The following is a 13,924-nucleotide window of genomic DNA, read 5'->3' on the forward strand; positions in this document are numbered from 1 at the left end:
ACAAAATGTGTACAAAGTGCTGGGAAAAAAAAAGAAATCCCCCAAAACCCAGGAACAGAGCCAGACACACCTTTCCCTTCTGTGTCTGCACACCGCGGGGAGTCACGGGAACTCTCTTTGCTCCCAAGGGAACTAAATTGTCACCTATTCTCTTCTAAGCAATTGTCACAGAATTACACTCACACTGGGTTAAACATTTGGGAAGAGATCTGCAGAGGAAGCTACCTTAATACTGAAGTTAAGGCCTCAATTTCTCTATAGGACACACATCATTGCTGTCTTCCCCCTCAGCACCACCTTAGCAAAACTTCACACATTCCAAATCATCTGCTTAATGGCTTCAGACCCTTCTTCTAACAATCCCCTGCACTGAAATAACACCTCACCTAGTGGTTCGAAACCCAAAATTTTCTTCTGAATTAGTTTCTCTGAGCTATCACCACTTAGTTTGATTACAGGGAAATTTCAGAATCAACCTGTATTTGCTGATGTTACGCCCCTTTTCCACAGTCTCTCCTTTGGCAACGCCCAGGAGTGGCCCAGCTGATTCAGCTGGAGGCCAGTGCTCCGGTAACACCTTGGTTACACGGGAGCAACCATCTTAGAGTCCTACTTCAACCAAAGACTGACACTCCTTACCCCGCCAGTATTTAGGTTAGGCTGTCACTGACTCGGGGGCAGGGAGGATCCAGGATTTTCCTCAGTGAGCTGACTTCTGTCTACGTATTGTTCACAGGTATATTTCCAAGTCTGGGTCTTTTTCAAAGGCGCGACCTTCTTTCTCCATAAGAACGGATGTGCTCAACTGTTACTCAACCTGAATAAAGAATGATGAATAGGGCTGTTTGCATTTAAATGTCTGGAAGTATTACCTCCTCCTTCAGCTTACAAGCCTTAGTGAATGGATGGTGCAGCAACTATCCCTAAGGTTTCCTATAGGCAACTGTACATTAAAAGCTAAGTGAAAAAACAAAAACAAAAACCACTGCACTGCAAGAGACACCTGGTAATTATGAGACCTGCAATCCTTCACTGTGCTATAAAAGCTTTGCTTGGCTGCTGCAAACAGTTGAAGCAGGTTACACTTTTGTCAAGATTTCAAGGAATTGCAAACGATGAGTCAGCTGCATCCTTTTACCCCAGGTATGAATAAGGAGAAGAGGAGCCACCATAAATCTTTGGTACACCTTTGCCATTTAGGGTATCTGGTCAAAGCAGCACACTGTTTGTTTAGTTAACACAGTCTACTTTAGGAAACTGCAGCGCAACAGGAGCAGATGTGTGGAGGGGAACAGCCTGTGCTTCAGACCGATGTCCTCGTAACACACGTTTCAGGGGGGTTATTCCTGAACTAGCTCTCGGGTGGTCCCCGGGCCAGGCATTAAAAGCTGGATCACGTCTTCTGGTTTAGTTTCCCTCATCCAATGAATCCAGGGATCCAGTTTATGCACCAAGACCACTCCAGGATACAAATTAGAGCACAGCAAATGAGGACAATAGGGAGATTTGCTTCAAAGGTGCTCTGCTGATCCAAATGAAACTGCTAGTATAGATGTATTCAGGGAAGCCCAGAAAACTGCCTAATTGAGGCAAGTTGTCAGACATATTAGGCAAATGAACTTCCTTCTGATGTCTGCTTCAAATGAGCCCTGTTTCAAAACAGCACTTAACACACCTCGGCGCCTGGAGGCTGCTTCTACTAACCTTTGCTGTAAACAGTACCCAGGAAAAAAAAGTAATTCCACATGGGATGAAGCATCTAGGTTATTTCTGCTCCTCCCTGCCAGCCCAGTGGCCGAAGAGTGTAAGAGCCCCAGCACCTTCTCTCTCGCTGGAAAACCATCCTCAGCAACGAGCCTTTCCAATTAAGCAGGTTTACATGCAAAGAAGCCCTGCACTACTAAGGACTCTGGCCCATCACATTTGTTTTAATGCTTTAAACAGATAAATTGAAGTGAAATGTGTCTTTTAGGATGTCACTGAATAGGCAAGCTGAGAAATAAATTGAGCTTCACATATGCTTTTATAACACATAACAACCGTGACTGTCAACACAAGATCCTTTTCACTGTCAATTCACCACGCATTCTGCGAGACCTTGGGGCCTGCAATTATTTCATTTCCTTTCTTGTAAATGCAATTTCCACTTAGTTTCGTGGAATAAAAGGTAGGCAAAAGGTGGTAGGAGTTGCTGTATTTTCTGATTAAGGTTATCTGTTCAAAATTGTAGAAATTCACAAACTACAAATACAGTATTTTTCAGGAACAACCTCACCTTTCTGTCAAGGTAGCAGTTCAAGAAAATGCAATGGCATTATTCATGTCAAATTAACTGTTGAACAAATCTTCATTTTTCTGATTAAAATGAAGATCACCTTTCTTCTAAGGATACTTAAATGAAATAAAAGGGGAAAATACATATGATTGGAAAAGGCATTCCGCTTTTAAAACTCAATGCGTATTAAATAAAAATGTAGGGCACAAAAGGAAATGGGGCTCTTTATCCATTCAAAAATAAATGATAAAAGTACCTGCAGGAGAGTGAAGTAAATATCAGTTCATAAAAATAGATGCAAACTGAATTTCCAGCTCATTTGTCATGACTTACTCCTTTGAACTAAGCAATGGAGACTTGCTTGAATTGCTACCGGTGGTATTTTTTAACTGATAAAACAGGAAATCAGAGGTTTAATTAGTCATGATTATAATATTCTGCTGACCTGATCTGTCTCATCTATTTCCTTTTCTTGAAGTGACAAACTGACAAACAACCTGGCAAGGGGACTGAAGTAAGTACACAGCCTAATTTCAAAAGGAGCTTAGTATTGTTGTAAAACAAACCAATCCGCCATGGGATTTGCCTGAAATAAGTATTTCTGAAGCGGGTTTAACTCTTTGATGCTTAACTGGCACCTTGGGTCTTCAATCTGTTGTGACAAAAGATTCTTCAGCCCATCTGTGCAAATGCAGGACTAGCTGTATCTTTTATTTTTTCTTTTTTCTTTTTTTTTTTTTAGAATCTTAATCTTGCGATTTCAAGGGAATTCAGAATTTTTACCAACAAGCATTTAAGAATAATAGTCAGGACTTGTTTTGGCCCAACAAAAACTGGCCTGCACACCTACATACAGACCACTATGACTTACTGTTTTTTAAGTGATTCTATTTTTTAAAATATTGTGCTAGAAGTACCTTTTTGTTTAAATGAAGAGTTAACTATGTAACTATCATCCCTCTTCTCTTCAGGATATGGAAAAAACCCTCAACCTTGCTATTCCTCAAAAACTCTTCAGTTGTTTGTTTGTTTTCAGAGAAGATGAATTTTTTAAAGAATGTTCACAGGTTTTACAAGAAAAGAACTTCTTACAAAGAATTCAATTTCTACCTCCATCTGAGACTGGAAATTATTTGAGGAGTCAGTGGTAAACAGCTACAGACTGCACATCTATCCTGTTAACCAAAATTGATATTAAATCGCTTTCAAAATGCACCAGCTAAACAGATCAGGTACTAAAATATATCTAGAAATCCATATTCTACTTACTGTAACGTAGGCTTGGAGCCTGTGACACCCTTAAGCTGGTTAGAGACAGGACCTGAGTCGGGTACTTTGGAACTGAATTCCGTCTCCAGTTCTTTCTTGTTCAATGCTGCTTGTGCGGCACTGGCTCCCAAACCCAGCACAGGCAGAGATTTTGATTCTGATGTGGCCAAGATTCCAGTGGGACCTAAAACCCAAAGAAAGTGTAATGCTTCTGTTATCCGGATTGACTGGTCTAGAAACAACACATAAACACAGCAGAATTCAAGCTAGCTGCAGAAATCCAAATGGACTTTTAAAAACAGCATCCAGTGCACAGAGAGTATCAAAATACCGTATTTGCAGCTTCTGCTCTCCCTGCCAAGATTAACCCTTTCTTGCACCACAAGCAGGGCTTGCCAAATCGACACAGTGGTGCACTCAATCCCCTTGCCTCCTGGGATGGCAAGTCCTGCTGCCCACACACAGTAGGCAACTCACTTGTACCAACTCAGAACTTGCCAGTGCTTTCCCAGCCTGACGTGCAGCTGGAGTGAGAGACAGCCAAACAACAAAAAAGCTGTCCTCATACTGAGTAGCCAGTGAACTGACTACCACAAAGTTCAAGCTAAAACCATACAGTGACATTAAAATCAGCCACTTCTGCATCGACAATGGCACGGACTTACACTTGCACAGGCTGTGTTTCTGACCAGGCAGAACATCAACGGTTTCTTACAGATGATGATAGTGAAGTATAGCTTAAAAACTGCAGACCCTTGCTCTGCAGAAGAGGTTAATTCAAAACATTAGTCCTAAATCCTCATTCCTCTGGTTACCATTACTTTCAAAAGTATTTTCACAGTAGGCTATTGCCCCAGTAACAATATCTGAGCTCCATGCAGGAGAGAGGAACCTGTGTGTACATATATGGCTGTGTGTGCAGAAAATCCTGACAGAGGCATCTCTTGGAGAAAATGGGGATGAAAAGCGACAAGTGCGGCGGGGAAGTGAGTCACTGTAGAAGTAAGCAGAGTTCTCCGTAATGACTGAAATGGAAATGGTCTCGAAGAGAAAGTAAAGCTTCTAGAGTCTAATGCAGGGAGAGAAGAGGACTATGAGAGAGTCCAGCCACTTACTGCCGCTGTCCTGGTCAGTGGTCACCTTGCGGCGGCGCAGAACTCGTTCCAGCTCTGTTTCACTGCTGTCTGTTTCAAGGGACTTTAAGCTTCGGGAACTAGTGGATTTGTTCAATGTGTCCTACAGCAAGAAGCAGGCATGAAAAGCTCTCTGAGGATATATTATGCCTTGCCAAACATCCCATATACACAACATGAGAACCTTTTAAGCAGCAGAAAAGCAACTGCAGTTCTGGACCAGTGTGTGAAGCCCTCTTTAGTACAACAGCTGGAGCTTGCCTCACCACTCCTCCCCTTACTCGGATTTCACGATGTAGGGATGCTGTGGTTCACTAATGAACAAACTCTGATGTTTGCAGGGAACTGCCAACTTCCTCCATCTTCGTAAAGGATCTTAAAAAACTGCTAGAGCGTTATCATGCCCATAATTAATTTCTATTAGCAAAAAGCTAAAGATCCATATTTTACCGCTCCAACATATTTTATATTTTAGCATGGTCCTGTGTCACTGCATCCTGGTGTGCAGACATATCTGCGGAAGTCAGTATGTACTAGCTGCAACTGCAGCCTGTTATTATATCAAATAATCTAGATGATCTGGCATAAACCTAAGCCTATGTCCACATACTTCATGGTTTCTCTTACACACAGGATTAGACCTCAAGTTGAAACATCTTTTTACACATACAAAAATAGAAATCCATGCTTGCCTTATGCCAAGGTTAGTATTTTGTGTCAGCTAACCTGCAAATCCAGCAGCACTTGTCTTAAAGAAATTTAAAAAAAGGGCTTTGATCAAAGCCTGAAACCTCACAGAATTGCCCACATTTTAACATGCACATAGTGCGTACTGCATTCATTTCCCAACTGACAAGAGTCAGTTACTAAATCAGCACACACTTGACTGTCAAATTTCCCCAAAATGTTCATAATGCAACTGAAAATTTGGGACCCATGTGCTATTTCATTCTCACTCTGAGTCTTGCCATCTTTTGGAATCCCATTTATTCAGCCTTCCGAAGCGTGTGGTATAGCATCTATCTGGAGCATAAATAACATACTGTCAACATCTTTGGTTGAAAAGCACGTAACTTCTGAGCAGAAATAGCAAATTTAAAAAAAAATGGCATTGCAAGTTGCAAAAGCTGCACTACTTTCAGCTACTAATTCTTCACCTGCACTCAAAAGTTAAAATATTTTCTTTGGCGACTATTTGAAATTTAACTGAGCAGGTACACTATTAATGAGTATACAAAAGCAACTTGCGCAATGGAGTCACTCAAACTCTGCAATTCACAGAACATAAATGTGTTTTGTTTGTAACAATTACATGGAGGTCTACATGAAATGCATAATTAGCATAGTAACAACAAATGTTTACTCTATCACATCCCACCCCCATGTTTGTTGTCTGACTGTGCATAATGATTGGTCTCAAGAATAAACTGGAATTGGTTTTTATATAGTTTGTCTCGTACTGCAAATATCCTGAAGGGCTCAAAAGCAACAAGCTAGATACGGACGTATGGTGACCACAGGTTTCTTTCTGCTCCCTCTGAAGTACATAATCAAGTCTCCCCTGATGTCAGTGACACAGTGTCGGAGAAACAAAATAGCTATTTTCATTTGAAAATGAAAATTCGGCAGGATCGCTGAATCCAACCCTCACTGATCCAAACAGCACACCACAGCAAACCATTCACATACTTACAGAGTTCCATTTAAAACACAATCTCTGTGTTGCATTTTATTCCTCTTCTATTTACCTCCTCATTTAGTTATGTGTCCCTCTAATTAGAGCTTGGAATTAAGGTCTGGGGGCTCTCTAGATAATTTCCTCCCTTCTTTCCCCGCTTTCATGTGGCCAGAGAACAGTATGTTTAACATGTCATTGGTGCCACACTCATGGTTTTTACATCACAGCACATGCTGTGGCTACACTCTTTGCTGTACTGTCTTGCATCAGTCAACGCAATACTGAAGTTATTTTTATAAAGGCTGTTGAGGTGCTATCATGGATGATTAGAATGATAAGCCTTACCTTCTGTGGAGTGTATTTGAAGCATTTTGCTTTGATAGGGATAGAATTTCACCATTTTTCACCTTACAAAGGCAAAATTTCACCTGATATGCCAAAGTTGCACTTCAACTTTAAAAGCTTCAGGGTCACAGAAATCAGAGAGCAAGTACTACAGCTCCTTCTGACTGATACAATTTTAGCACTTGTGCAAAAGAAACAACCAGTTAAATAAGCAACGCAATATAGGAGTAAAGGACAGACCAGCAGCCAATAGCAGATTGCTCTTAGCAGGAGCAAACACAAGGCTAATGTTTTTATGTAGTGGTGAATGGGTATGTGGACAGCTATTCAGAATCAATTCTTCTACCTATAAATGTAGACAGACTAGAAACCTCTCACTCTACTTGGGCTATATCTACGTTAACAAGAAATTTGGTGCCTCAGGAGAGAGCAGGAGTTCAGAGCAGTTGATGATGAGAACCCTACATCTACCATATATGGTTCGGGGCTTTACTTTGGACCAGGTTTATTCAGCTGCCTCTCCCTCCCTCCACATCCCCACTGGGAGAGTTTCCAAAGGATCTATGGCAGGTGCAGACCATAACATCCCCTCTAGTAGCAGAAACATACAAATCCGGAGCAGAGTTAACAGGCTAGTTTTCTCCAAAATAAATTCTGTTAGCAAGACCAAACCCAATCTTTCAGTTGGACCAAAGTCAAAAGCAGAATTGAGGGATTCACTCCAAGACTGCTGCACAGCTTCAAACCAAAACACTAATGCAAGGCTTTCAAACAGTCAGCTATTTTGTGCAGAAGGCCCTGTCAGCTCAACGAAAAGAAAAAAATGAAATATAAACTACAAGTTTTCTTACCAAAATCCCTTTTAATTCTTTCATTGCACTTTCAGAGGGCTTTGGTGTTTCTGGCTGTAAACAAACATATGCATGTTAAAAAACACGTGAAATGGACCATGACAGACTTTGTACCTGAAGACAGTCATCGCATGAGGGCCTACTGCACAGGCGTGCGGTTGTATAATGTCCCTCTGCTCTCTCCTCTCATGGGCACATGATTAACATTCAATCTATTTTCTTATACAGATGAAGGGAAGAGTCTTAGCTCTTAACACAGTGAATCACAGCCCGTACATAAGGAAAAATTATGCTTTTGTGAAGATAGTAAGCAGTATTTTATAGTAGCCACATTCAGATATTAGTGCTAAGTGTTGCATAAATGGAAGAAATACTGCTAAATGCTGTCTAGTTCTCGATCCTTACCCAATTCAGTTATTCTCTCCATGCTTTTTGTTTCTCAGTAGCTGTTTGTTTACAAGATGTTTGCTTTCAGTTCCTCTCTGTGTCAAAGAAACTGGGCTTCTATTTACTTACTGTTGGCTTCACTTCTTTTTCTGTTCTTCAGATATATGCTGCTCTAATTAATTTTATTCAAAATCAAGCAAAGCAAATGGGGTGAGGCAAATGTATTCTTTTGAATGTTTTACAGAAAGCCAGATTTATTTTCAGTGTAAATTACTGTACTTAGCTAATATTATTGCTCTGCTATTTATTCCAAACCTTTGTTTTAGGCCTGCTTGACTGGTTGACTGGTCTCAGATGAACTCCCTTTTTAATTCTGTCCATCATTTCTTCAACAGCTTGTCTCTTCAGATCCGTAACTTCTTCACCTGTTCCAAAAATCAAAGAGAATGTCACATTCCAGATACAAACTACAGAGAAATAGTACAAAGAAAAAAAGCATGTTAAACAGCCTCCTAAACAGCTCGCTTGCCATATACAGCCAGTTACCATAATCATAAATTAGTTTTAATGATGAAACAGCATTTACGTATACAATGTATTTAGTTATACTCCATGCAGTAGGTCTTCCTGCCTGTATGTGTGATGCATATTGCTCATGCTCTATCCAAATCCATGCTTCTTCTCAGTTTTATTAAAAATGTAAATGATAAGCATAAATTATATATTTATGCTGTACTATAGGGAGTATATGTCTCCCTTTTCTCCCCGTAAGTGGGCTGTTCAAACGGACTTTTCTTACGGGACCACTGTAATATTCTTAACTTTCGCCACCACAAAGAGGCACTTTACATTATGCTGCATACATCTATATGGTAGCAGAAACCAGCAACCTCATCTCTAGTTATCGGGAATTCTAGTTTCTGGATACAGCGCTGTTAGCTATCTGGGCTATCAGCTAAACTGTCACAAGCTCTTCAAGGATGAAATGCCAATCTACACACATTGAGGATCCAGCCATGGACTTCACAAACGCCAAACCACAGTGCCTGCAGAAGTTTGGACAGAAGCAGGGCCCAGATCCTGAAAAACACAAAGCTTCTACAACCGTTTGGGAATTGCAAAAGCTCAGTGCTATAGGCTGAAGCACTGAGGACTGAAGTATACAGCCCCACTTCCACTGTGTCTCTTCACTCTGGCTCAGCAGAAATTTCCACAGCTTCACTGACACAGGACAAGCTGATCATGCCCCACGGTGAGGCCTATCTGCAGCCCCTCATAGGAGACATGTTTGGTCGTCTTGTTTCACATGGGTTTAATAAAGGACCTTGCTGGAACAATGCACCAACATCTCAGACTGAACTAAACCCACACATTTAAAGAACACTGCATCAAGTTAAAGGGCAAAACTTAAATACCAAGAAAGGAAACAGCTGATTTTTCAAGATATTCAGTATCAGGACTGTAAAATACTCAGATGAAACAGGAAGCTGTGTGATGAACCTAAACGATACCTGTTAGCTTATCAGTGTTCTGTATAATGTAACAAAAGACACCTAACGTGCCATACCAAAAAGGGGGGAGAGGGAAAAGTACTTAAAGAAAATGCATGGAGAAATATGGTCGATGCTATTCAAAGCTGCAACGTTTTACCTTATATAACAGGAATTTAAAATAGATTTTCGCTCTCTCACTTGTCAGGGTACTATTGATGATTCATAGAAATGCAGTAAGCCTATTTAACGTCAGGCTTTAACTTCACAAACAGGCTGTTTCAAATATAAAAGCTTAATTGGTGGCATGGGATAGAAACCACTCATTCCAAGTCCTTAACAAGGGTCAAAACAAACCTCAAGTTGGGTGTGATAACTAGATCAAGAAAGAACTTTCCCCCTTTTTTTATTTTTATTTTAAGAACAGCTCAACTATTAAGAGAAGAAGCAGTTTATATGTGATTGAAGAAAGGTCAGAACTGTTAAAGTTTGCTAATAAATAATGGAAGAATGGGGTGTAAAGAACTTATAGTGAATTTCATAGTATTTCCTGCAATCACTGTAACAATCTCAACAAAAAGGTGTAATCAAAACATCTAGGACGCTTCAAGGTAAGGAAACTTGATAAATGAAGGCAACATAATTGAACTTTTACTGAAAGATAAGATTGACTCTTCATCAGAGATCTCAGTATAAGGTCACTTCTCCAATTATTTTACCCAGACGATCCCCCAAAGGACCTGCCCGAGTCACACCATTCCTCAGTTCCTCACCTGAAAAATGGGAGGGGTAACGCTTCCTTTCCCCCACTTTCTGCCTGTTGGTCCCATCCAACAATCCAGCCATGCTTACACACCATTATAGTCTGCTAACAGTGATTTTTTTGTTTAACAGTTATATCCTGTAATTTCAGCCAGGTTCCCTTCTGCAGCCCCCTCCTTTGTTTAAGTGGCAGCAAATGAGTTAAGCAATTCACTGCAACAAAATCCTACTCTTTCAGAAGGAAGAGACAAACAGTGAGAAAAACCTTCGTTATTTAACTGGCAATGCTCGTCTAACTAGCTCTGACTCTTCAGGCACTCATGATCATTTGTAAATCTGTACTTAATTCCTGTTCTCAACCTACTAAGTTTCCAGCTTCCATTAACAACAATAAAATGCAATTTCAGCTGTTACGTCGCATGCAGAGCCACCTTAGTGCAAGATTCTGTTTTGGTTTAGGTTTTCAGTATTATTAAAGGATTAGCATTACAGTCAACTCTGAGTGGTAATTTCATAAGATATGAATTGATGGATGAAAACTGAAGCATTTATCAAACTAGCTCTGTGGAGAGGCTCTGGACAGAAGAAATCACAAACAAGAAGCCATTTGCAAGTTGGAAACTTCCCTTTGTTATCCTGTGTATAACCTGCTCTCTGCTTAATGCGTGTTGGATTTGTTCTTCTGCCTCTTCCAGATAACCTCTGGAAGCGCAAAGCCCAGGACATACTGTAGCTGCAGCTACGTGCTGTAATGTCTCCAGTGTAGAGAGGCACAGGTTGAACCTCTCAATGCTGCTCTAGTGCAATTGCTACAGGCAGTATCAGACTGCCAGGGTGTGAGCCAACAAGCTGCACGGAGCCATTGTAACAGCATGGGGCCTAAACCCAACCACCCTGTTCTCCCCATCTCACCCAGCACATCACCATACCCAAGCTAAGTGCTTATCTTGTCAGGTCCTTCTGGAAGCCTATAATAAACATGACCACACTCTCCCCAAGGGAATAAAAAGAACAATAATTTTTTCTGCCACATCAGTGAATGAAATCAGCTCAGCGACATATCTAATAAGCATGAGAGCCCGAAGCAGGAAGATCAGAACTTTTTTTCAGTTACAGCAAGTGCTAGTTCTTCCCTTAAGGTTTTTGATCTGCAGCCTCAAGCATTGTTCATACTAAGATCCATTTGGAAAAAATAAATGGGATGCTGATCACCAGCTCAGTTGTGGGGGCACAGATGGCTACAAGGGCTACGCGAATTTCCTTGGGATCTCAAGGAAGCCTGCAGTACCAAAGCTACAATGCCAAAGATACCACTTCCTATCTCAGAGCACATATGACTGGGCTGCAATCACATTTCTGGACTGCAAGGTAGATGAATATGCTGGGACATGGCTAGCAGTTGTTCATGTTGACAATCATAAGCATTTGCATCACTGTCTGTACCCACAGTTCATCTTCACTAACTGCATCTGCAGTATCCAGTGAATAATCCACAGGCCTTGAGAAAGGATGAGCCCTACCTGACTCCTGCTGAGGAGGTTTCTCCTTCTTACTCACGTTGGTGTTGGAGTGGGATCTCTTGCGAATCATTGACATGAGAGACCTTTGGGGAAAATGAAACTGCAGATTGTCATTCTGTCCTGTATTACACACTGTTAGAATGAACTTGAACATGACACAAACAGCTTGCTTATACCTGATTATACAGCTACTTACAAAAGACTCATTTAACAGTTCCTGAATGCAAATGTATGTACTGAATTACCCCCCACAATGCCTCCCATCAAAATGCACTTTTTAACAGACATTAACCACAAATCAAAACACTCCAAGATCTGAATATTAAAAGACAGTGTCTCATTGTGACACATGACAAATTGAAGCTGCTCTGGAAAATAAAAGGAAGGAAGAGCTGTAGATGTTGAAGTATTATTCTCCAGAGGACACTTAAATATGGTGATCGGTATCTCCTCACCAACTCCAGGTTTGTAATCTTCTTTACAGTGTCAAAATAATTATGCCTTCACTATAGTCAAAACGTAAAAGTCCAGGCAAGGAAATTATTCATCTTAAATCCCAAGTCCTATGTGCATCTGATGTGTCAGTGGGGCCTATCACTCCCTATTGAACATTGCTCCTCACGGAGTGGAGTGACCTCCCCGACACACAGGATCAAAAATCTGTCCCAGAAAAAAAGATCATCCAGTGCCAAGGCTCTGAAACCACGTCTATGCATATATATACTTCACAGTGCCTGAAGGAAATACTCTGATTTAGCTACTACTAAAATGAATAGTGTCATCCATTCCAAATAATAAAGGGCATAAATTGGCAAAACAAAACAAAAAAAATGCTCCCACAACACCCACACACAGTTAATTCATGCTACACACTAGTGAGAAAGAATCAAGCATGACAAACGAGTTAACAGACATACAAGGAGCAAAACACCAAACACAAATGTTCAGAAAATGCTTAGTTTGGACTTCTAAAAGCAAAGTTGCACAGAGGGATGAATTCTCCCTAGTAATCATCTCTATTCATATATTTAACACAGCAGTTAACAATACTCCTGTATAATTTCTATTACAGAAGGTTAGAAAGTGTCATCAAAGTCCATTTATTTTTAAAACCAAGCAGCCAATATGAAGATTAGCTGAGTTCCTAAAATTAACTAGGCATACTTTAGGGCTTAGTTAATTAATTTGGGTCTAATGCCTCATACATCATCAGGTATGGTCATGGTCATGCCCAGCCTCTTTTACAGTTCTTTGCAAGGATCAGGCTTAATTTTGATAATTTTGCCCAAAACTGCTTGATGATAGGGTGGTGATTTTCTGTTATGTTCTCCTTTTTTTCTTTTTAACTTAAGAAAGCAATTGTGGGAACTCAGTGGAGTCTGCATTTTCATCTCCAGTATCCGACAGGAAGGCACATATTAATCCAATATATCCTTTGGTTCAAAAGGGTTTTCTTAGCAGTAAATTCAGACAAGCACTTCACAAGTCTATAATTACAGCTATCAGGTGAATAGAAAAAAAATCTCCTAAATTTAGAGGAGACAGGTATCCCTCCTCCTCCAAAGTCACAGTCTGGACAATTTGTTAGGCTTGGCAAGGCAGACACTGTTCAAAATTGGTCAGGGTGTTAGTCTGTTGGCAGGTGGGGTAGAGTGTGTCCTGCTGGTAAAGAGCCCAAGACAGATGGAGAAAGTGTTTTTTCTTTAAAGACACTTTCCCTGCTTGGATGCAAGCTCATGCAATGTATTCTGCTTCATCAAAGCATTAATGCCGTGACCCTTGATTTAAGCACTTACCGTATAGGGTTAGGAGGAGGGGGAGGAGGAAGAGGAGGAGGAGGTGGCGGTGGAGGAGGTGGTGCAGGATTTTCAGACTGCTGTATTCGTTTTTGAAGTTCATCAACTGCGCAAGAGCAATAAGGCAAACTAGAGTGAGTTCTTGGTTTCTCACACCCGCTCTAAAAATCAACTCTGATGGTTTAAGAAAAAAAGCTACTAAATAACTAAAAACCAAACAACAAGACTAAACCATGCAATTGCTATCAAGTCCTATTTTTGGCAACATTTTCTACCAAGAACAATGTCCTAGATGTACAGGATTCTCATTAAACCAGTTAACTCCAACCTGAGTTACTTTTGAAACTAAAACGACAGGATCCCTCATACAGGATTCTTCATATAAAATGACAGAGCAGGGAAGTTTATCACATTCCTG

At 40.6% G+C, this 13,924-nt stretch overlaps 1 protein-coding gene across 1 annotated transcript in view; it reads right to left on the reverse strand.

The window, feature by feature from the left end:
• KIAA1598 (KIAA1598 ortholog) overlaps positions 1–13,924 on the reverse strand; it is a 55,608-nt gene that overhangs the window by 5,357 nt on the left and 36,327 nt on the right. The window contains exons 10-15 of the mRNA XM_010286505.1: positions 13,507–13,612; positions 11,711–11,793; positions 8,254–8,363; positions 7,552–7,605; positions 4,660–4,780; positions 3,545–3,728 (exon numbers count right to left, since the gene is read on the reverse strand). Of these exons, the coding sequence (XP_010284807.1) occupies positions 3,545–3,728; positions 4,660–4,780; positions 7,552–7,605; positions 8,254–8,363; positions 11,711–11,793; positions 13,507–13,612 (658 nt within the window). The remainder of the gene's footprint in view (positions 1–3,544; positions 3,729–4,659; positions 4,781–7,551; positions 7,606–8,253; positions 8,364–11,710; positions 11,794–13,506; positions 13,613–13,924) is intronic.

The sequence above is a fragment of the Phaethon lepturus genome, unplaced genomic scaffold (genome assembly GCF_000687285.1).
Source record: "Phaethon lepturus isolate BGI_N335 unplaced genomic scaffold, ASM68728v1 scaffold29864, whole genome shotgun sequence".
NCBI classification, from domain to species: domain Eukaryota; kingdom Metazoa; phylum Chordata; class Aves; order Phaethontiformes; family Phaethontidae; genus Phaethon; species Phaethon lepturus.